At 49.9% G+C, this 23,611-nt stretch overlaps 2 protein-coding genes across 10 annotated transcripts in view; one reads left to right on the top strand and one right to left on the bottom strand.

Annotated features, from left to right (window-relative positions):
• Positions 1-20,115, top strand: part of Tbcd (tubulin folding cofactor D) — a 191,184-nt gene extending 171,069 nt beyond the window's left edge. Inside the window, exons 30-39 of the mRNA XM_008839647.3 lie at positions 5,736-5,819; positions 6,238-6,396; positions 6,466-6,604; positions 8,007-8,128; positions 9,670-9,747; positions 13,730-13,819; positions 14,440-14,527; positions 15,262-15,371; positions 16,805-16,889; positions 19,910-20,115. Of these exons, the coding sequence (XP_008837869.1) occupies positions 5,736-5,819; positions 6,238-6,396; positions 6,466-6,604; positions 8,007-8,128; positions 9,670-9,747; positions 13,730-13,819; positions 14,440-14,527; positions 15,262-15,371; positions 16,805-16,889; positions 19,910-19,924 (970 nt within the window). The 3' untranslated portion in view covers positions 19,925-20,115. The remainder of the gene's footprint in view (positions 1-5,735; positions 5,820-6,237; positions 6,397-6,465; positions 6,605-8,006; positions 8,129-9,669; positions 9,748-13,729; positions 13,820-14,439; positions 14,528-15,261; positions 15,372-16,804; positions 16,890-19,909) is intronic.
• Positions 20,116-20,265: 150 nt separating this feature from the next.
• Positions 20,266-23,611, bottom strand: part of B3gntl1 (UDP-GlcNAc:betaGal beta-1,3-N-acetylglucosaminyltransferase like 1) — an 88,372-nt gene continuing 85,026 nt past the window's right edge. For all 9 annotated transcript variants that reach the window (XM_008839649.3, XM_017799783.2, XM_029566735.1 and 6 more), the window contains 2 exons: positions 22,247-22,339; positions 20,266-20,878 (listed from right to left, as the gene is read on the bottom strand). In XM_008839649.3, coding sequence (XP_008837871.1) covers positions 22,259-22,339 — 81 coding nt within the window. In that variant the 3' untranslated portion in view covers positions 20,266-20,878; positions 22,247-22,258. The remainder of the gene's footprint in view (positions 20,879-22,246; positions 22,340-23,611) is intronic.

The following is a 23,611-nucleotide window of genomic DNA, read 5'->3' as shown; positions in this document are numbered from 1 at the left end:
TCCCTCCCTTCCTTCCTTCTTTTTTAGAATGGGGCTTTTTGCTACATTACCCTTTTGAAGAGGTAAAAAATCTTTTAGGGATTAGATACAAGTTCCCAAATACTTTTGTCATTTTTGGCCTTTGGAACCGAGTGTTGCTAAGAGGCCCAAGGACATTTTGACTTTTAGCCAAGAAACTGGCTACTTTTTTGGGGGGGTCTTTTTACCCTAACTGCCTAGCCAGTTCCTACCTCCTGTTCTTATCACACCATCCTCTGAAGAGGTTACCCAAATTGCAGACCGCTCTGGCTTCTTCCATGCTGAACCGGGACTCAATGTGAGGCATTTGGGGTACCCCTTCAGTGGGTCTAGCTAAAAGACTCCCAGATTGCATAACTCTTATGTGTAGGGAGAAAAGAAAGTCCTTAACTGATGAATAGGGGATGTGAAGGAGAAGTAAAGGTAAGAGTAGTTAGCATTATAAGTTCTAGACAGAGAACCAGAAAAATGTCAGAACTGGGCAAATTTCAAATGTTCATATCAGAGTCCATTGGAATTTCTTCATGAGAGCTTCCAAAAGCATCCCTCTATTGGGTTCCTCCTCATTTTTCTTTTGTCTGCCAAGGCTGGTCTCAAGATTGATGGATTCAGGATTTGCTTTTAGGCATTTTGGTAGCTGTTGGAGTGGTTAGAATCTGTCAGTTCCCTCTCAAAGGCTTCTAGATAGGGGAGAAAACAAATTTATCCAACATTTTAGAACAATAGTGGGTTGTCTCCCTTAGCTACAGGTGGGCACTACAGACCAAGATTTGAAGTCTTACATCTGAGCAGCACTTTCTGGTTAGGAACAAAATCACCAATGAGAAATAATTGTCTAAACTTTTTATATGGACTTAAGCCCTATACATATGGACTCTTAAAGAATTATATTGGCCCCTTTAATCTTTGGTTATACTTTCCTTGTGGGTGTTTAAGACCATACAGTTGGCCCAAATAAATCAATTTATTTTTACACTTAAAGTCATTTGAGGATCTTTTCCTCAGGGGTCACATGGGCTTGGGAGGAGCTCCTGGCTCCTTTCTTTTACAACAGTTCCATCTATGTGAAGATAAGTCAAAGGTCCTGCTCGACCATGGCTGGCTTCACTTGGAAGCATGGATGAGATGTTTCCTCTGAGTTGACCCTCCTCTTTGTAGACTGGACACTGGTTCAAGTCCATCTGGTGGGGGTCTCCGTGGCAGAGGACAGGTGACTCACCACAGTTACAGGACATTTTAAGAAATGTTCCATAATCCCCTGGAACTTAGTCGACCTTGGAGGGCAAGGGGCAAAAACTGTCCTTTCTGTCCCTCTGACCAGATTAGTATAGGCCTCAAAGTATGGCTGTTGAACATCCAAGAAGTTTAGTTCCACCAGTCTGGTACTTTTAATTACCATGTGCTATATAGATAAAGCTTAGATAAAAAACCAGGTCTTCTCAGATAAATCTTGGCTAGATATATATTTTGTTTCTTAAACTAGTTGACTAAACTATGACCTTAGAAATTTTAAGATTATGTGTCTATTATTTTTGTCTTGTCCTTTATGTGTCATAACAAACCTACACAGACCTTCATCACTTGCTTAGGCTTTCTCATTTTTTCTATTTTGGAAAATATCTCCATTCCTATATTCTTTTAACATCTACATTCTCATTTTCCTTTTTTTTTTTTTTTAATAATTATGAGACATAATAGCATTAGCAAATAAAATTTCCATCTGTTGCGAGAATTCTTTTCCTGGGGATACTAAGCAATGCTTATTCCCTTTTAAGGTTCTAGTGTCAAACCAATGTTTGATTAAGGTTTTACTGGGGAACCAATGAATTTAGTGAGCTTACTTACAAAGATAACTGAGGGGTTGCTGAGGTGTATGTATGACCTGAGGTTATGCCTTACCAAGGATGGGTCATGCCTACTCTTCCTAGCCTTCCCCAGATTGTATGCTTTAGCCCTCCCCAAATCCAGGAGACTGTGTATGATTAGGGCTAAATTACATACAGCTGGCTGGGAAGAGTGGCATTCCAGTGGTGCCTGGCAGTCCAGGGGTGCCTGCTCCTTTAATGAATGAGTATAACCATCAACAAGCCCAACTGTGACGATGTTTAGTGATCAGGCACAGCTGAAGTCGTGATGAAGGTAGTTATTTCATGCAGTAGAGACTGCTGTACAGCATCATCTTACTAAAAGGACTTGGAATTTAAAAGGATTTGGTGCTAGGAGCCACATATGAGGGAGAACACACGTCGTTTGTTTTTCTGAGTCTGTGTTAACTTCTCTTAGTATAACAGTTTCTAGATCCATCCATTTACATGCAAATTTCATGATTTCATCTTTCTTTACTGCTGAATAGAACTCCTTTGTTTGTTTGTTTTTTTGTCTTTTTGAGACAGGGTCTCCCTGTAGCCCCAGCTGTCTTGGAACTCGCTATGTAGACCAGGCTGGCCTTGAACTCACAGAGATCCACCTGCCTCTGCCTCCCAAGTGCTGGGGTTAAAGGCGTGGGCTATCATGTCTGGCTTCCATTATTTTTTTTAAGCGTGCTTTTCCTGCCTACCATCTTCCCTTCCTCTCGTTTGGGGTACCCAGCCAGTTTTCTTTTCTTTGATCTTGTTGCCCAGCTGGTCACCCTTTTACAGATCACTGCAGATTCCCCCATGTCCTTGGATTCTGGGGCTCTAGGAACTTGCCACATGCCAGAGAGGTCCTGAAGGTCCCTTTGTTGTTGGATGTATGAATTCTGTTAACCTGTGCTCTGCTCACTGATGTTTTTCCGTTTCTCCTGTTAAGTTCACGTAATAAACATTTCAGTTCCGTGCTGTACTGATCATTGAGTTTGCGCTGGGTCGTCACAGTTTCTTTGCTGGCATTCCCTGTATTCTCCTTCTCTGGGAACATCTCCCTCCTCCTTGGGCAAAAGATCACCCACTCCCTTCAGGGCCATCGGACTGTTCTGGACAGAGTTGTCTATATGTGTCCATGTGGACACAGGCAGGTCTCCCTACGGCTGACCTGTCTCGTTAGAGCCTAGAAGAATAGAGGCGTTGATGTGGCTGTTTCCTACTTTGCCTCTCCCCTGGCACAGCTGCAGACTTCCCCACTTGACTACTTTCCTGTAGTGCCCTATAGCACAGTGTTCATGAGGTGTGGCTCCTTTGATGTGACCTCGGGCTCACTGGCTCAGACAGCAGCCATTTTGTCTTGCCAGGGATCTCTGGGCTTAGCTGTGTCACTTGAGAAGGATCTATTTTCTTGGTCCTGGCATGTCAGTGTGGTGCTGGGGTGCCCTGGACCTTGTTTAGTTGTGCAGACCTGTATCACAGGCATCACAGCAGGCAGTGGCCTGAGCTGAGGCTAGTAACTGGCCTGTGATAGATGTGGGCAGGTCCTGGGCATCCTTCTCTTCACTCTAACGACCTGGTTGATCTGGCTTCCTTGCAGTTCAAAATAGAAAACCGGTTGTGCTGTCTGTTCCTTGGGAGATGTGAACAAACCCAAGTAGGACAAGGACTGCAGACCAAAGAAACAGCTCCACCCAAGTCTAGCTTAGAGAACCAGTAAGTTTGTTGGGGTCACTTATAGGAGCAGAGCTGACTCAGAGGCAGCTGTATCACTGGAAAGCCCACCCCAGTAGAAGTGACAACTCAGAGACCTGCATCCTTGGAACCTTCTGCCTGCTGGAGACTCTTTTCCCAGAAATTTTTACTGCTTTTCTAACCTGGGATGGTGGGGGTGGGGGGGTGGGGCTGCGAATCTTGTAATGTTCTGAGCTTTGTTTCATTATTTTCTTGAGCCTTCTAAGTTTTGATAGCTTTCTGAGTCTTATGAGCCTCCCTCCTCCCTCCAAAAGCAATTTCAATTTGGAGTAAATAGCTATACAGTAGTGAGTTTCTTTGCCATCTGCCTGACCACTGAGGCTGCCCTCAGAGCAGCACAGAAAGCATGGCGCCTTGTCCAGGGCCCAGGCCTTGGCTCTGCCCCTTGTAGTGTCCTGTCTTAGCTGGATCTGCAGAGGATGGGCCGCCAGGATTCTGCTCCCGTGGGTCGGTGCAGAATCACCTGCAGTCAGGGCTCATCTTTAAACCCTGCTTTATAATTCAGGGGTGCCCCAGGCCTGTCTCAGAGGTGTCAGTTTTCTTTGGAATTCTCTTTACACTTACCTTAATCTATTTTCTTCAGATACAGTTATTGTAAGAACTCTTCACATTTGCTGCTATCTCATTGATGGGTTTATTTCTGTTGTTTTTCTTTGTATTATTTTGTATTTGTTATGTTTTAGGCATTTGTGACAGTTTTTAATTGGCTCTCCTAAGTTATAGTTGAATTGCAGGGCTTTGCACTTTTGCGGTTTTCTTCTATTAGGCGATGTCAGTGGCCAGCCAGATAGGACCAGAATTGACCAAGTCGCAGAGAGCAGAGAGGCTTCCCAGAGAGCAGTGCCGGATCTGTATAGACCTGGTGGTGGTGGCCTCGGCTCTGGGACAATGGCTGCATTCCATGCCCCTGGCTCCCAAGACTCAGCTCAAGACTGCTGGGCATGTTGGGTTTAGGGGTGTGGCTATTACGGGGGTCCTCTGGGGTCAGGGCCCGGTATCTCCTCCTGTCTGTGTGCTCAGTCCGTTTCTCCCTGCGGTTGCTTTCTGCCATGTTTTCTGTAGCTCACCCTGTGTATCACAGCTCACAGGGGCAGGCAGCATGAGGGCAGTGTCCAACTGAGCTTTGCAGTCATATACTCCTGAACCCTGGTTCTTGCAGAGTCCCTCGTGTCTCTTGGCCTGTTGACAGCATGCCCGTGTCCCTCAGCACACTTTGCACACATACACCCATATTTCTGGCACTTTTTGCAGATGTACAGCCCATTTCCTTTGGCATACTTCATAAATGTGCGCCCCTCTATCCCTCAGCCTACTTTGCAGACTACCACCCCTGTGTCCCTTGTCCCATGTGCACCCATGACCCCACGCTTTGTGTCTACAACCCTCGTGGCTATGAGAGCCCCCTGGAGCCCTGACCTCTGCTTGTGTCTGAGTTTCCTCTTGGCAGGGCCTGTATGGCCTCACAGTGGGAACCCGGTACAGGATCTGTACAAAGCTTCAGCGGGATAGGGATCCCAGGTCTGCAGCTTTCTGACTTCGGTTTCCTGACCCTGCTGAATGTGCCTGTATCCCAAGTTTAAAAGGCTGCCTTTGCCCTGGAGTTAGACCAGTATTTTTTTCTTTGCTATGAACTAAGGTCATCTATGTTTATCAGGAAAGGTCTGGGAAGGCTATGACTGTCAGTTTCTTTCTGTGAGCGTGTTCAGTGAGAACCAGGAAGCTCCAGCCTACTACAGGGAGACACTGCAGGAGGCAGGCTTTGCATGGAGGGGGCTGTGGGAATTACAGTCTGAGATGGTGTGTGCACATGTGTCACGGGCTTTGCTGGGACTCGTCCAGTCTCTCTTCAGGTATTAAACATGGGATTTGGTGAAGCTGCCAGCTGCTAGTGTTGGGTTTTACTGACTGTTTCCACTGAAGTGGGATTTCTGTAATCTCTGAAACTTGCCCTATGTTTGGGCCTCTTGGAGCCAAGCCTGTGTGGGTCAGTGGGTATCTTGGAACCATTTTTCCCACATGGGCATGCAAAGACTTCTTACAAGACCCAGTGGGTGTGGTTGGTGGAACCAGGGCTGGGCATCTCTATCCTAGATTGACTTTCCTGCGTCGCCTTGTCCACAGGGTCCGTGAGGCTGCCATGACCAGTCTGATGGACTTGACACTGCTGCTGGCACGGACAGAGCCAATGCTGATCGAGGCCCATATGTGAGTCTCTCAGGAGGCCATCTGGAGTAGTCCTGGGGCCTCCACGCCTTCTCAGACCAGCTTCTCTGACCTCTATCCTGAGCTGCCATAGACTGTGGATACTGGCTCCTTGCTGTGGTCTTGGCCCCCTCTGTCACCCTGTTGAGGCCTTGGGTCCTGCTGGCTCTGTGCCTGCCCTTTCTCAGCCTGGCTGCTCCCTCCCTCCCTCCTTCCTGCTCTTTGCCCACTTGTCTACTGTTGGTTCCTACTCCTCTTGCCCCAAGAGAACGTCAGCATTCGCATGCACCTACTCTGTGTTTCTTAAGATGTGATAGGCAGGACACTGTCACGCCCATCCTGAGGTGGCTTAAGCAGCTGCCGACAGTGAGACGCCCACACATCCTCAGGCTGGCCTAATACCTGTGCCCTTGGTTTGCAGCTGCGAGCGCATCATGTGTTGCGTCGCCCAGCAGGCAAGTGAGAAGATTGATCGGTTCCGTGCTCATGCTGCCCATGTGTTCCTGACTCTCCTGCACTTTGACAGCCCTCCCATCCCCCATGTGCCCCACCGAAGAGAACTGGAAAGTCTGTTTCCCAGGTACTATTGGCGTATGGACCCCCTTGTAGCCTGTCTGAGCATGGCCTTGAGGAACTTGCTCTCTTGCAGGTCTGATGTGGCCTCCGTGAACTGGAATGCACCGTCCCAGGCCTTCCCTCTCATCACCCAGCTCCTGGGGCTGCCCACCTACCGATACCATGTCCTGCTGGGGCTGGCCGTGTCCGTGGGTGGCTTGACAGAGTCTACGGTGAGGAGGCACTTGACTGGGCAGAGCAAGGGAACAGGGCTGCTTCTCCCTGGGGTCAGCACTGCTGGATCCCTACACGGCAGGCCGGGCCTTTGGGGACTGGAGTCTGCCTCCCCTTTGTCGCCTTCCCTCTACCTCCCACCCCGATCTCTGCCTAAGTGCTAGGGCCCCAGGACAGGACTCTGGGGAGCAGTCCCCATGCGATGGAGCCTGGTGAGGGCTAAACAAGTGTTTTAAGTGGAAGTGAGTTAGGTACTCCGTGTTCTTGAGGCCTCTGTCCTAGGCCCTGGTCATCCGGCGGCTCTGAACAGTCGAGAGCAATGGTCTTATGGCCTAGTTGCTGGACATACTGCCTGAAAATAAGGACACAGGCGAGTTCGGGCCATGTTTCTTTACCATGTACGACTTCTGATATTAGTGTATTTACATTTCCTTCTAGATAAGGAACAGCTTTTCTTAAACCTTTCCTTAGGAATTTTGAAATAAGCGCAAAAGTGCAGAGAATGCTGTAGAACGTCCATTTGTTGGTGCTTCCGTTGCTACAGGGGGCACCTCTGCCACCTCCTCCAACCACAGGACACACATGGCACCTACACACGGCTTCTTTCCTGGGAGGGACACCTAAAATTGATCCCAGAAGTCTTGTGTTCTATCACAGACACAAGTGTTGCTCACATACTGCACTTAACACTTCAGTGGCCTGGCTCAGTGTCCTCTGTGGTCTAGAACCACCTGAGTCAGAATCTAAGATGCTCCTGCCAGGCCCCACCACAGAGCAGCTCCTCCATCGGGCCATTTGCTCTTAGAAGAATGTGGTTTGTCCTGTGGTGTCACCTTCTTGGTCTTCCATCACGTGCTCATGGTGCTATAGCCACCCAGCCTAGTCCCCACAATAGCATCTGGGCTTGCTGTGATCCCCTTTGTGCCCCTGCTTCTCCCCTTTTTAGTGATGTTAGACTGAGCTAGACCAGGACCTTGTGCCCTTGGAGTTCTGTCTTCTCTGCACAGAGGGACAGTCTTCTGCTTGGGCCCCCCACTACCTTGCTCCCAGGCTCCAGCCTTCAGGGCCTGTCTATCTGATCCCTGCACACAGTGGTCTGGGCTTGTCTGGGTTCGGGGTTGCACTGTGGAACTTGCAATGCCAGTGTCCCATAGTGTGGGACAGCCTCATAGTTGCTGTGTCCTAGTGAAAATGGGATGGTACGCTGGCTCAGGCTGCACTACCACCATCGAGAGGGTTCTATCCCAGATGTGCAGAGCACACGAGTCCACTGTTGCCCCAGCCCAGCACCTCATAGTTATTTCCATTTGGCAGCAGTCACTTACTGTCACTGTAGTGTCCCTAGGGAAGCAAGGGAGAAGCTGGCCATGCTGACTCACAAGACCTCTTCCTGGGTTGCAGGTCAGGCATTCTACACAGAGCCTCTTTGAGTACATGAAGGGGATTCAGAAGGATGCTCAGGCCCTGGAGAGCTTCAGTGGGACCCTCCTGCAGGTCTTTGAGGACAACCTCCTGAATGACAGGTGAGTGGTATTTCAAGGCTGGGGGCTTGTGCATGGCACCCATGCCCCGATCTTATTTCCACAGAGCCCGGGTCTCCCTGGCTCACATATGTCCCAGTACTGGGTGAGGAGCAGGCCATGGCAAGCCCACGGCTTACCGTCAGGCCCTGATGGCTCCCAGAACCTGCTCATGTCCTCTCGTCCTTCTCCTTGTCCACATCTGGGCAGGGAATGTGGGGATGCCGTAAGCAGCCAGGTGAAGTCGATTGAGGCTTTGGTCTGTGGGAAGAACCCCCACCCTTTCTTGTCTCTTTGTAACGACGCTGTTGGGGTCTAAGAGAGGGAAATTCCCACACCAAGTGTGCAGCCTGGTTGGGGCTTGTGTACTGCGAACCCCTCTCTGGCCACCAAGGTTTCTTCCTGTCCCTCAGAGCACTCCCCACTGTCCATTCTCCTGACCACTGATCTCCTATCACCAAAGCTGAGCTGGCATTTTGTAGAATTTCATTTAATATAGTAGTGGGTCAGCGTAGTCACCTCTGTCTAATCTTTCTTGTTGCCCAATTGGGGTCTGCTGTGGACAGGAACTGACTCATTTGTCTGGGCACCTTACGTTCCAGGCCTCAGACACCTTGCAGTGGGCACTAGGGATGAGTCTCTGTGGACATACATGCCCTTTCCTTGGGTAAACAGCAAGTAGTGGACAGCCGGGACAGCAGTGAGCGGAGTGTTGACTTCTGGAAAGCTGCTGGAGGTCTCACTGAGCAGCTGTGCTGTTTCTACTCCCTCGATGGCAGCAGGAGATCCACCTGCTCCATGTTCTTACTAGCTTGGGTGGCCGTTCTGCTGGGTGCTCAGGATTCTTCTTGTAGCTTCTGGTTCAGTGACGTCTTCATTGTATTGGGCAAGGCCTTGTCAGATCTGTGGTTTGAAGGACCCAGCTCTCACCAGCCCTGTGTTTCAGAGTGCTCCTGTGCCTCTGGTTTGTAGGTGACAAAATGTTGCCTAATTGGAGGTCTCAAAGTTCCTCTGATACTTTCTTGCAAAAGACTCAGTACGAGGTCCCATCTTCAGCCCTGTGGTCAGTCCACCTAGAGTTAGTTTTGTGGCGGACAGCACATGGCACATGCCCATTTTAGTTCTGCACACGCCCAGTTGTCTAGCACTGTCTTCTGGACTCTGGCTGCTGCACTGGCTTTACACCTTGTCAAAACCTTCGAGTGTGCAGGTGAATGCTGGTCCCCATCGTGCCATCTGCACAACTCTGCAGCAGGAACCCTTTTCTGACCGTCACTATGGTAACTCCTGAGGGAAGCCATGTTCGTGCCAGTTTTGTTCTTCCTTCCCAGGGTCATTTGGCATTCTTGTAAGGACTGTAACACTGGTTTGTCTCTGTCTAGGGATTTGACGGATCAGTCTTGGTTCTCACCCCATCTAAGAGGAAGCCATCATGGCACAAAGGGTTTTCTACTTGCCAGCAGCATCTGCCCGTCCCTCACCTGGGTGGCACCTAGCTCTCAGTGCTTGATGTGGGTCTCATGCTCACTTCTCTCCTTTCTCAGGGTATCTGTGTCACTGCTGAAGACTCTGGACCAGATTCTGGCCAATGGGTGCTTCGACATCTTCACCACCGAGGAGAAGTAAGCATCTGCTTGCTTATTAGTGCTTCCTGTCTGGTGAAGCCCGAGTTGCCCACATTTTATTTATTTATTGACATAGGGGTTTCACTGTGCTGCCCGGGCTGGCTTCAGACTCACAATCCTACCTGTTTAGCCTCCTATGTGCTGGAATTACAAGCCTAGCCACCATATCTGGCCAGCTGGTAATTTAGATCAGATCAGGAGATGACACACCACAAGTACTACAGAGGCATTGGATGGGGTAGGGTGAGATAGGGTGCTGATGTTCAGGTGGGAGATAGACTCTGGCAGGTGAAGTGTCCACCTACCAGGGCTGGTGGGCAGAGCCATGCTGGATGCTGCTGGAGCCTGAGGTATAATAAAGACTGAATGGCAGGTGGAAATGGGCTATGCATGTTGTGGGGCTTGGGAGCATGCCCGTGTCCGCCTTGGGCATGAGTCGGCTGCTTCCTGCTGTGTGTGGTTCCTGGTTCCTCAGCCTCTTACCCAGAGGAATTGACAGCATCACCACACAACATCTTTCTCTGAGCTCTCTACTGTCTAGGTACCGGGTTGGCTTCCTGAGTGAGTATCTCATCCTGGGATTGTGTTTTCATTTTCTTCTTCGAATGCCTTGAATTCTGCCTTGTTGGTCTGGATAGCTTTGAATTCCCTGAAGATTCCTGAGCAGATATCTACTGCCACGTAGTTTAGTTACTTGGAAACAACCCATTTGGGGATTTTGCTTTTAAACTATCAGAGTATCTGGGTCTCAGTTCATCTTCTCCCACCTCTGAGTCTCAGTTCACTATTCAGTTTCTGTTTTCTGCCCCAGTATGGGGAATTTTTGCCCAGTTCTCTCATCTTTCCTGGTGTTGCCCCTTCCTCCCTGCCTTGGTGTTTGCATGCTGATCAGTACTCAGGCGAACCCTCAAGGCTAGGAGTCTCCTTCCTTGTCTCAGTGCTCTGCCTTGAGATCTGACATACACCACACAGCCTGGCTGGGGTGAGACCAGTTTGCTTCCCTTGGAGCCTGTGGTGTTGGGAATTTTGCTTGGTTTTTAACTGCTTGGCAGGGAACTTAGATCTCTGTCTTTGCTGGATGCCTTGGATAGCTTTTAATCTAACATGACAGGACTTCCCGTTGTCAGTGTGAAGTACTGATTTTCTTATACCTGCTGTTGGAACAACTTGAATGCTCACAGATGCATAACCTGGCTGAGATCTTTTCCCATACTGCTTGATTCGTCTTGCTAAATGTTCTAAGGATTTGGCATGCATTTTTCTTGGGTTGAAAAATTTCAAAATAATAGGAAAAATGTCCCCTGTTGTGATATGACTTTTTCTTTATTTTTTGTATTAGCTTTTGCTTCATGAATTTTTAAGTTGAAATTTTGGTACATAGAAACTGAGGGCACAGTCTTATCAAATGACTCTACATCTTGGAAGGTGCTTTGCCCACGCTATGCTTTGGCTTGTGTTTTACTTTGGATTATAGGTTTTTTGTATATTTGCCTTTTGTATGTCTGTTACTAGCAGCATATACAGTTCTGTGAAAATCCCGTCTGATCTTTTAGCTGAATCCATAAACCCATTCCATTATCTTCTTGGTTTGAAGTTCTCCATCTAAGATGTTATCTTGGGGCTGGAGAGATGGGCTCAGTGATTGAGAGAACTGGCTGCTCTTGCAGAGGACTCAGTTTTGATTCCCAGGACCCACATGGCAGCTAAGAACGGTCTAAGACTCCAGTTCCAGGAGAGCCAAAGCCTTCTTCTGACCTCTGCGGGCATTGCACAACACGGGTGTAGTTACATACAGGCAGGCAGTATACTCACACACAGAAAATAAAAACACCTTTTTAAAATGTTTTATTTATTATCTCTTGCTGTTCGTTTTCTGCTCTTCTCTCTCCAGTCCATAGAATTTTCTTTCTCATTCCATCTCCCTCATGTATTTGTTGGGACTTTTCACTCTTTTCTGTGCTCTTAGGCTACCTTGAAAATTAAACTGGATACCCACAACTTATCAAAACCTACTTTCTGGTATTTTGTCCTTCCTCTTGGACACTGCCAAGGATGGCAGAGCATGTTTAACTCTTCTCCCTCCCAAGACTATTACATTCACTGTGCTTTCTGTAGTTAGTGCTATTTTGAATTAACCATATTTCTGCTACTTTGTCTCACTACTGCATCTTGGGGCCACCCGTCATCTCCCTCCACCTAGGGAACAGCCCTCCTTCCACACCCCCACCCCCCGAGAGGTCTGCTGGTGGTGTCGTTTGCTTCACCTGAAAGCTTTCTTTCAGAAGACCTGGGCTCCAGGGCAGTTATCTAGAGTCTAAAAGACATCGTTTCACTTGCTTCTGCTGCCTCCTGTAAGTCTAGCAACTGCCGCCCTCCTCAGAGGCTTTCTCCTGCCAGGATTTCTGTTGTCATCACCCTGTCTTCCTTCTGTGCAGTCTAGATTCCCTTAAGACATTTCTAAACTAGTGTTGACTTATGGTGTTTTGTTTTGTTTTGTTTTCATGAACATTTTCAGGGTAGAGTTTCATGCTGTTGGTGCTGTCACAAGTGCTGCTGCTACTTCCTACTGTCTATCCCCCTACTCTCGTCTCCATGAGGAGCTCTTGCTGTGGTTCTGACTGTTTGGGGTGTGTCCAGTCTGGGGCACAGGGCTCTGTCTTAATGTCCACACGCCAGGTCTGTCTGGGTACTGTGTGTGGACCTGCCCAAGGACAACCACTGTTCAGCCGTCAGGATTTGGGTTTGTCTTTCTCAGGCACTAGATTTTCTTGACTGTCTAGAGTTGGCTGCAGGGCCATGTCTCTGCCTCTCCTCTCTCAGGAAGTACTTCTGGGTGTTGGCTGGAGTTGGAATGAAGACCAGGCTTTTGGCTCAGAACAGCAGCCTTCTTATATCCTGATTGGCTGGTGGGTCCCTGGATCCTAGGCAGCCTGAGCTTCTAGGTGCATCTCCTTGGAACGTGGCAGCAGTGGCAACTTGTACATGGGCATTAGGCTGTCATCATGTTGAGAATGGATGCTGGGATCTGGGTAGTGGGTGGGAGCCCTGGCTGTCCATCAAGTGAGGGCCAAGCACGGCCAGCAGGAATAGGTGGGCAGTGGCTGCTCCAGAGGCAGGCTTCCATGACTTAGCACTGCTCACAACAGATGTGTCTGAGTAGAGGGAGGGAGCCACAGCAGCTGAAAGCTTCTCGCCCTGTGTGACTTCCTACAATAGAAACCTAAGAATGGCCAGAGTGGCTTGGAAGCCATGGTGCCCCACCCAGAGATACAGGATTGAGATGTACATTAGACCCCATCCACAGGAGGGCTCGTGCCTCTTGGCTGAGTCCAGTGGGAGTCCTCCAAGGACCCTGGTGTGTGAACCCACTGGGTTGCTGAGGACCTAAGAGTTGGATGTAGACCTGTCCCAGAAGACCATAGAATGCCTGTGGTTGGGGTGGGTCAAGTCTAGAAGAGCAGTGGAATCAGGCAAGCGTCCCAGAGGGAGGCGAACAGAGGCTGTAGTGAGGTCTCATGCAGGCTGGGGACCATGATAATGACAGTCCTTAGCAGTATGTCCCCAACAAGTACTTTTAGAGGTATGCTAAATGCTGGTACGCATCTGAGGAGCTGGTTAGGACTCAATGCCCTCCAGTGTGGCCTGGGCCATCACATGCACTCACTCTGCAACAGCACTGGCTGAATGGGCTCTCTTTTGTTGAGGTGGGTCACCTGGGAGTGGTCACATCATGCAGTGCCAGGCCCTGCCCGCCCATGTGTTGAACACCATGGATGATGTAGGCAATAGATGTCTTGTGGGTAACAAGTATATCTGCTATCTGTTGGTGCTTGTTGGAAAGAAACTGGTTGTCACATGGCCCAGCACCCTTGAAAAAGCTGGCTCTTAAGTCACTTGGCGCCAAAAGAGTCATTGGATGTGTCGTGGCATTCTTTGTTCCTGTGAAAGCTCCACTTTAAATAATGTGTTTTCCTCCCAGCCACCCCTTTTGTGTGAAGTTGCTTGCGCTTTGTAAGGAAGAAATCAAGAAATCCAAAGATATCCAGAAACTTCAGTCAAGTATTGCAGTGTGAGTTTTAAGTGCTCCCAGCCCTGGACAGCAACAGCAGGAACTTGGTGGTTCCTGGTGGGAGATCTAATTTAGTCATAATGATGTTTAAAATCTTGTTTAAGTGTCCATCTAATGCAATGGTAAGGAAAGGTCAGACTCCTGTGATGTTGGGCTGCAGTGGCACTTGGAGAGCATCAACCACAACAAGCTACATCCATCACTTGCTCTGGCACCATAATAGCCCTATAGATACCTAAGGGCCAAAGGTCGTCATAGATATAGATATGTGCATACACATACACTAGTGTGAGGATCTGGGTTCACAGGCATGCACATGCTAGTAGAGATCTGGTCATGAATAGTGCATAGTACACAGTTATGCACACATGCTAGTATGTATCATGAATGTACAATTGTGTACACATGCTAGTGTAGAGATCTGGTCATATATGCTTAAGTACATATGCACTAGTACATAATACACAGGTGTATATATAGGCATGTGCACACACTAGCACAGGACCTGTGCTGTGCTCTTTCTAGGGTCTCCCATGTGTCTTGGGTCTTTAGGACAGCTGTGGGGTCCTTCGGTAACACAGGCGTGGCGCAGCTCCACGTCACTTGTGGATCTCCTATAGGCTCTGTGGCATGGTGCAATTCCATGGTGATGTGAGAAAGAAGGTTCTTCTGCAGCTGTTCCTCCTCCTTGGCCACCCATTCCCTGTGGTGAGTATCTGCCACACCTCTAGACCTTCTGCCTGAGACCCAGGTCTGTGCTTGCATGTGACCTTTAAAGATGAGTGTCTGCTGGTGTGAATTTGAAGTAGAGGCAGGGTGAGATGAGGTGCCTGTGGAAATGGGTTCCAGGTGTGGGGCAGTCCTGGGATCCTGACAGTCAGCTGGCTGCTGTTCGTACGGAAGGAATGTGGGCACTGGCACTGGGCAGGGTTGGCATGGGAAGTGTTGCCAAGGGTGGGGTGCTACAGCCCAGGCCTAGAACATGAACATCTAACTGAAGAGACCCTGTCTTTGGGGCATTGCCCTCATCAGACCCAGCCCAGGGTTAGACTGCCTAGAATTTCCCCTTTGATTAAAGAACTCTTTAAATGCTCCAAAGGTTTCCCAAAAGGGTGAACGGCACATAGTACAGTGTTTTTTGAGGTAAAGTGGGATGACCCACAGCTCAGCCTTTGTGAGCAGTGCACACTACTAGGGTGCAAAGATCTCACAGAAGCAGTCTGTCACGGGACACGGCTAGAAAAGCAAGCAGGCAAGATGGCCCCTCTGGTGGGTGTCCCCATTGAGCCCTGCAACAGAAGCTGTGCTGCTTCCTGTCAGCTGTATATCCTTGGTGTTAGGACTTTATTAGGGGGGCCACATTGGTTCCCTTTTAGGGAGCTTCCCTAGACTCCTTGGTTTCAGGGGGGAGTCCTTCTCCTCACATGCTGCTTTTGTCCCAGATCCGGAAGACCGCAGCAAGCCAAGTGTACGAGATGGTGCTCACCTACAGCGACGTGGCGGATGCCGACGTACTGGATGAGGTCATGTCTGTGCTCAGTGACACAGCCTGGTGGGTGGGGCCTGCCTGCACCTGGTGCTGCCCCTTCCCATCCCCTGTAGCTTCTTATGGAAAGAGGGGAGACATTTCTAACCTTTGACAGCTGGGCTCAGGGCCTTACACAGGGCTGGGACAGGTGCTTCTTAGGAGTTTCAAATGAGAAAATGTCGGCTGTGTAACACTTTTTCCAAGTAGTTTCTTGTGAGGTGGGTAGAGTACCCCTTCTTATCAGAAGCTGGTGTTTTTCTCTACAACTAGATATAGAGCCATCAGGGGGCCACTGGGTAGGGGTCAGCTGGCTACAGCAGCGGCTACCCTCGTTTTCCTGCTGCGAGGGCCCTGTGACTTTTCCTGTTTTTGTAGCTTTGGGGACATGTTTCCAAGTCAGAGGTACAGAGGAGACGGCATGGGGAGGAGAAAGGTGCAACCTGCAGGCCTGGCTCACAGGTGTCATGGGCTGGGCTTTGAAGCAGTTATGGTCACAGTAGCAACAGCCTAAGGTGACCTGTGATCCAGTCACTGTACACACATGTACACAGCTGTAGTTACATGCATGTTTCCATATATGCCTATGTTCAGCTGCACTTAAATAGCTGAGCGGCACAGCCAGGTGGGCCATTGTACTGCTCTTACCTGTGGACACTGTCCCCAAATGCTGACAGGTCTGCTAGGGTTAGCTAGGCTGCAAGTGAGAGCATGTTCATATGTGTCCCTCAGAACAGTGATCCCTGGGGATTATGCCAGGATATGGTTTCCCTGTCTGGATGAGAGCTGTGGGGGCCCAGAAGGTCAAAGGGCACTTCAGCGCCTCCTGGCCTGAGGGCCAGACATCTTTGCTCTCAGTGAGAGTCAAGTTAATGCCTTCTGAGGTGGCAGTGGTCAAACCTCAGCACGGAGGACATCCTGTAGCCCGTTTCCTACTTTCTGAGCCATTAAGCTTGAATAAGGACATCAGGGAGAGGAGGAGCTATTTTTTATTCTTAATTGTGTTTGGTGGTGGGGGATATGTGCACATGAGTGTAGTTGCCTATGCTTATGGAGGCTAGAAGACAGTGTTGATGCCCCGGAGCTGGAGTTTCAGGTGGTTGTGAGCCTTCCAGCACAGTACTGGGAACTGAACTGCTCTGCTGAGCCATCTCTCCAGCCTGTGGAGGACCTATTTTAACTTCATCTCATTATATATAAAATATGCTGAACAGTGAGAACAGCACTGATTCTTTAGCAGCAGCTGAATTCTTAGCTTCAGAAGACCTGGGGCCTGAGGCAGCCTCTTCTACTTGTCACTAGGATGGGTGTGCCTTAGTCCTATGAACAAGCCCTCTGTGCCCGAGCCGGGGTTCTCCTGGTGCTTGCTCTGGGGGTTAGGGCTTTTGTCTGATCCTGGATCTGATTGTGGTCTGCACCATGGGGCGTGGGGCAGGAGGCTAATCCTCTCTCTTCTTCAGGGACACAGAGCTCCCAGTTGTAAGAGGGCAGCGGGATCGCCTGTGTGACCTCCTCGGCGTGCCCAGACCCCAGCCGGTTCTCAAGGTAATGCCTCCAACATCGTTTGGACACATGGTACCTGTGCTGCCTGTTGTTCTGTGATCTGGTCTAAAGCACACTGGCTCTGAGAGACAAGGACAGCTCACCTTGGCTACAGTTCAGCACTACCCTTATCTTCTCCAGACCTGCTGGGAATGCCCTGCTTCCGCCAGGGTGGGCAAGTTCCACATCCTATATACTGGCTACCAGTTGTTGGCCCAGCTCCTATCTTTGAAGATGGAAGCTTCCATTGTGTGGGGAGAAAGCTCGGCTTCCCACATTACCTGCACAGATGTACCTCTTGTTGGGGCCTCTGTCCCATCCCGGACCCTTGTGCCCCTTCTCTGCTGCCTATGCTCAGGCTTGTCCCCTTCCCCTTCCTTGGACTTGGTGTGTTTATTGTCTGGGGCTGTGTGTGCTCAGGCTACTTCTTTAAGTTCTTGTTAAGGTCTCAGGGTATTCCTGGGGCATGGAAGCTAGGGTCTGCATGCCCTCGGGCACTTTCTGGGTTCTGTGGGTCAGTCTGTCTACATGGCCTTCAAGCATTCTATATACTGGTTTCCAACCTTGACTAAGTACACCCCAGTTTTTTTTCTTTCCTATTGTGGTCTATCTGGAGGTTACACAGGCAGGTAGGCAGCCTGCTGTTTCTTTTGAAAGCTCCATGGGCTTTTCCCATAGAAATTCAGTTCACCTGGGACCAGCCATGGTGAACAAGAAAGGTCATTCTGTTTCCTACCAGCCAGCCCAGCTCTACAGGCAACTCCGACCTATCACCATTATCCTGTCAAGGGTCTTACAGCACCTCAAATGCTGCCTCCTAGGGTAGGGAGTCTTGTAATAGTTCCAGATACCAACAGTGTCTGATGGAGGGGGCCTGGGTCACACAGCTCATGGTGCTGACCACGTCTAGCTTCCAGTTTCATCCAAGATTGTCTTGGCTCTTCTTGACCCTTGATGTTAAAACTCTCAGAAGCAATGTGTTGGCTTGCACACTAGCCAGCAGTCTGGCCAGGGGCTGGGGGGCTGGAGGGAGCTGAGGTTCACGACTAAAACTGGGCCTTGGCCCCTCACAAGGGCTCATCTGCCTTTGGACGCTTCCTGCCCCTCCCAGTCCTGCAGCAGAAACGCTGCATCTTTGTGCCTGTGCCCAGTTCTTGCGTCAGCTCCTGTTTTTCGCTTTGCGACTGTCCACATGGCTGAACTGCTCATTCTTGTACTCTGTTGCCCAGTTCTTCCTTCTAACCCAGCCCTGTGCCCTGCCACCCACAGCTTCCCTTCCAGGTGTCTTCAGTTCCTACTGGATCCCTCCCTGTCTAGCGTCAGAGGCTGTTGGGCACCCATTCTGTCTCTCAGTTGTGCTTTTTCTTGGCACTCACCATGCTGTGTGATGGGCAACAGTGTGTGGCCTGCTTTTCTGGCTGGGAGCTCTGTTGACTGCTGTGTGGTATAGGCCCCAGAGGCTCCCCATCTTTGCAAAAGCCCACTTCCATACCGGAGTCCTGCAGGTAACGGTGGGATAGAGAAACGTTCTACTTATCCAGTCAGTCTCCATCCTTGGTCTGGGCCTGAGGGCTGCATTCTTCCAGCAGGCCAGGCTCCAATGAGTTCTCCCCAATGAGGGTCTTGGTATGACTCACAGTGTTGACTTTTCCCTCCCTTGTTGAAGCCTGAGTGTTTCTCAGATCTTCACACGGTGAACCTCATGGGTCCCTGTGGCTGGCGTTCTGAAGCTTGTGCATCAGCCACTTGGGAAGCCTGCACCTTGGCCCTTCAGCGGCCTTTGCTAGGAAGCTGAGGCTGTTTGATGTGCTCTTTCCAGCTTCAGGGCGGAGATCTCAGTTCTCTGACATACTGATAAGAGGGGCTGTTTTTCCATTTGCACAACTTTCTTTGTATAGACTGGAGCAGGCCTTAAGCTGCCTTTGCAGCCCTATGTTCATGCTGGGTCATGGTGCCAATGATGCCTCAGCAGCCCAAGGTGCCTGGCACACATCTTACTCTATCGGTTACTAAGTGGTGGTGTGGGTTTGTCTCAATTTCTCTCTTCAGTTTTGTTAATCTTGGCGATAAATTCTGGATCTGTTACTAGGTGGTCCGACATCACCTCTGCCCAGGGTTAATGTGGTGACACCCTGGTGGTGTCTGTCCACTGTAGTGATATGAACAGTATATGGTTAGGTCATGCCCTAACATTCCACTTTAAGATCTTTATTAATTAGTGTTTCACACATCCCTATTTTCTGTATCATTACTGGCTTTAGTTTACATTCATCATCTTTGTCTCTTATTTGACCTTCCTGTTTAATGTTTCTTTTCCCTTATCTGGACTTCCACTTCCTCTCCTTTTAACTTGTTATACATTTCTGTCCTTCTGTCCCTGATCACCCTGGGGACAGCACTCTTTTTTGACACATTGCAGCTGAGCACCCGCACACACCATCCCTGGCCTTGACCCCCAGCTGCAGAGGGCCCCGCTTGAAGTTCATCTGTCCTAATCCTGAGGCTTTGGTATGTTTGGTTGACATGGTCCTGCTGATCCCTCCTTCTTTCCCCATGGCCCTGTCTTCACTTTCCTGACTTTAAGCCTTATCTTCTGCCTCTTGTCATGTTGGGAGAGATTTTGTTCTCTCTCCCCTCCTATGTGTGCTGTGCTATGTCTGTATGTCCAAGTCCTTCTCCTCAGGTCGTCCCCCCCCCCTTTGCAGGAATCATAACCAGATACCTAGGCAATGGCCTCCAGGGCTGGTGACAACAGATAGAGCCTTGGCAGTCTCCTGTGTGGAGAGTGAACTTAATGTTACATGCCTGAGCTTATTGTTAGGAAAACTTTCCACATATGTGGATGAGAGCAGTTTAGCAACCCTCCCTCCCCAGGTACAGTAGCGTCACAGTGATGAGCCCACAGAGCTATGTGACTCAAGCTGCCAAGAGCTGGGACATGGCAGTGTGACTCTGTGCCAGAGTCCTCACACATACCAGAAGGTAGGGGTTGTGACCAGCCTGACACTGCCATCTCTCCACAGCCTGGCACATGCTGAAGCTTTTGGCCTGCCTGGCTGGGATGTCCTGCTCTAAGGCACCACAAGCAGCCTGTCTGACAAAGGCTGGTGCACCTGCTGCTGGACGATGGGAGGCCATCGCCAGAGGGCAGCGCTTCCTCCCGTGTGCTCCTATCCGTGCTTCTACCATTCCTTAACACAGATGCTTCCCATTAAATCATGTACCACACCACCCAGCCTCTATTTCTGGAACTTATGTGTAAGTGAAACTGGGAAGAGTTAGTGTGGGCTCCCCTCCTGCCAGTTCCAATGCTGCAAGCCAGGCATGGTTTGCTTGTTGCATCATGGTTATTAAACCCTGGTGGCAAGCATGGTATGAAGTGCTGGATGGATGTAGGTGGCGGCTTTCTCATGTGCTAAGCCAGTGAGGTCAGCAGTTCAGAGGAGTAAGGAGCAGTCCTCAGAATCCAGTGTCCCTGTGGGATGATCCTCTGGTCCTGGATCTTTGTGTTTTCTCACACCTGTGCAAGCACCTGGGCCTCTTCAAGAAAGACGGGCTCCTCTTGTCCCAGGGCCTGCGTGCCCATTTGTCCTGCTGTGATAACCCCATGCCTGTCTCCTGGGCCTTGCTGCATCCTAGGCCTGGGCAAAACTGCTGGGCAGTGCTCAATAAGCCTTACATGGCTCGCCAGTGGCCCCAGAGGTGCCTCTCGTCTCTCTACGGTTGGGGCTGGACACTGATATACCTGGAACAGAGCTGAAAACCACAGCCTGCATCCAATGCAGCTGGGCGTGAAAATGCACCATGCTGCTGCCTTTATCAGGAGTCATTTGGTGAGACTGAGTTAAGCCAGCAGACCACGGTTTGAAGCGCTTCAGACACCTCTCCTGAACTTGAGGTTTTCTGAGTGGGAGCCTGGCTTTAGTCACCTGATGAAGCCACACATGGGATCGGCTCTGCTGTCTTGTCTGTTGAGGTGGAACAGGCAAATTCTGGGGAAACAGTATGAACTACTCTTAGTGTAATTTTAAAAGCATGGTTCTAAATATCATACTTTAAGACTTGGAGACTGACCAGTTTACCACAGATTGACACTGGTAAAGCAGTTTCCTGTTCAGTGAGACTTTGTGACCTGAGGAGTGCATAGGGATCCCACCCATAGACATCTGTTCCCTCTGGCTGCCTGGCAGTCTCTTAACACCCACCTTCAGCACCCACTGAGGTGTTCAGTCAGAAACTTCCCATGCTGGCCGGCATGGCCATTGGGGCAGAGCTGAGCACTGTGAGGATGGGCTCAGCAGGGAGGTGTCTGGGGGCAGAGGGATCAGGAAAGTTCTCCAGTGGCACATTTGGTGCAGGCAGCGAGAAGACACACCAGGCATGCTGGTAAAAATGACAGCCAAAACCTTTCATGTCGTAGGTGTCCATGGAACACATTAGGAAGCAGGGTAAAGGCAGACAGTGCTGGGGAGTGAGATACCTGTGGCTTGACGAGGGGGAAGATGGCAGGACTGTATCCTCAGATGTACCTGAGTGCACTAAAATAACATTTGAGCCAGGCACATACCTGTAACCCACCATTCAGGAGGCAGAAACAGAAGGATGGTAAACTCAAGGCCAGACTGTGCTACACAGTTAAGACCCTGTGGCAGTAAAACCAGCAACTCAAGAAGAGCCAGGCCAACCTACTGTCCTGAAGTTGAAGTGTCAGGTGTAGTAAGCAAAGGACGTTTTAATTTGAATGTGGAACGTCCCCCACAGGCTCAGACTTTGAACTTTTTGTCCCAGTCAGGGCACTTAAGAAGATGTGGCCTAGCTAGAAGTGGGTCATGGGGTAGAGCTTGAGGTTTGGAGCCTGGCTATACTTCTGGCTCTCCCTGCTTTCTGCTCTACCAAGACATGGGAGGGTGAAGAAGAGTCACAGCTGGGAACTCCCACCACCACGCCTGCCCCCGACACCTCCCTATGATGGACTGTATCCTCATAAGCCAAAAAAAAAAAAAAAAAGGAACAAACAAACCCTAAGTTGCTTCTTGCTAGCGGCTAATGCAGATGGTTTGGAAAATGGAGAAAAGTTTGGTTTCACAAAAATGTCCGGAACACAGAACCTGAACTTTGATAAACCTAGCTCTTGCTTTAAATAAATGACAAAACAGCTGGTAAAAGTTACCACAGGGAATTCATCTGAAGTAGTGCCTGAAAGACAGGCCTTGAGTACTGGAGCAGGGAACAGGGGCTGCAAATGAACACGCTAAATGTGGTGGGAAAAGGCGGGATGCAGAGTCACTGAAAGCCATGTGACAGGGAAGCAGAGCAGGTGAGGAGGATCAGAACCCACAGGTGGTGCTGTGTTGACCTACCTGGAGATAACCTCAGCTGAAGTGAATAAAGTCCCGGCCCTCCTGCAAGTGCAGTGACTTTAGGTTGTCTTCAAACTCGCCCCCTGTGAGGTCCTGTGGAAAGAGCAGATCAGCTGTTAGGCCTCCTCGCTGAGACCCGCACAGAGCCTGCTGCATGCATGGGGGTTCCCATGTCGCCTGTCAGGTGGCTACCTAGGAATTTCTGCACCTCTACTGATAGGGAAGGGGCCTAAAGGATATCAGTGGCCTGCCAGGGCAGTAGCTGGTGTTGCTGGTACATAGTCCTGTTGGCCCCTACCACCCAGCCTTCTGCAGAAAGGAACTAACCCTCACACTGCTGTTGAGGCAGCATGTCTTCTCCACTGTCTGTGGACTTCATGCACCCTGTCTTTGCAGGCTCTGTCAAGGACCCACTCACAGGTCCCCAAATGATTCACCTTGTTCTGTGTGGGCCTTGGCCCAATCCTGAACCTCCAGTGGGGTCAGGACACAATTCTGGGAGGTCTGCCCCAAGAACTCAACCCCTGCTAAAGAACAACCCAGCTAGAGGCTGGTCCTCAGGTCATATGTCCTTAGGCTATGACTCTGATCCCACTGTGTCCCAACACGACCCATAGATTCTGGTTAGAAACACCTGAGCAAAAAAAAACAATGCCTGGAGATACAGAAATGTCCACTCTCCTCACCTGTTGGCCATCCCAGCGCACCCCCCTTTTCCCTCCCACTTTTCCTCCTTTCCCTTTCGCAACTGCAGAGAAATACCAGGCTTGGGCCAGGGCAGGCCAGAGTCTGCCCTGGTGAGGGCTGATGGTATATTAAACACGGTACCATTCACTGGACACTTCTGTTGTCTCACACTCCTGAGAGAAAGGGCAGCTATAAAAGGAATGTGTTCACAGGACACATAACCATAGAGGATTAGTACCCAGAGGAGCAGAGAGCTCTGCCATCAAATGCTGTACATTCTAGTAGAGAAACACGGCAAAGGACATTCACATGTCCAACACACAAGAGGTGCTCGGTCTTTGTAGTCTCGACATGCCCACAACCATGGCAAGAAAGTGAGGGGAGTGCTGGGGAGGCTGTGCAGCTGCCATGCTTCTGCCTTGGGGTGTCACCATCTGACCTGCATGTCCCTTCTGGGATAATCCAGAGGAACGGGCTCACAGCAGCACGGATGACTCCCCAAGGCTAGGGTGCTGACATTCCCACAAGAGCCAAAAGTCCACAACCATATGCATGAACTCAAGAGAGGACCCAGGCGTAAGAACACAGTGTTTGTGTCCATTCACATGAACTCTGTGCTGTGTGGTTAGGAATGCCCACATAAGCTACTGTGCTGATGCCAAGAAGGCATTGTGCCAG

Source organism: Nannospalax galili, unplaced genomic scaffold, assembly GCF_000622305.1.
Source record: "Nannospalax galili isolate Female #2095 unplaced genomic scaffold, S.galili_v1.0 scaffold679, whole genome shotgun sequence".
NCBI lineage: Eukaryota > Metazoa > Chordata > Mammalia > Rodentia > Spalacidae > Nannospalax > Nannospalax galili.
Note: the sequence above shows the minus strand (reverse complement) of the source record. Positions and strands in the feature narration are given on the sequence as shown.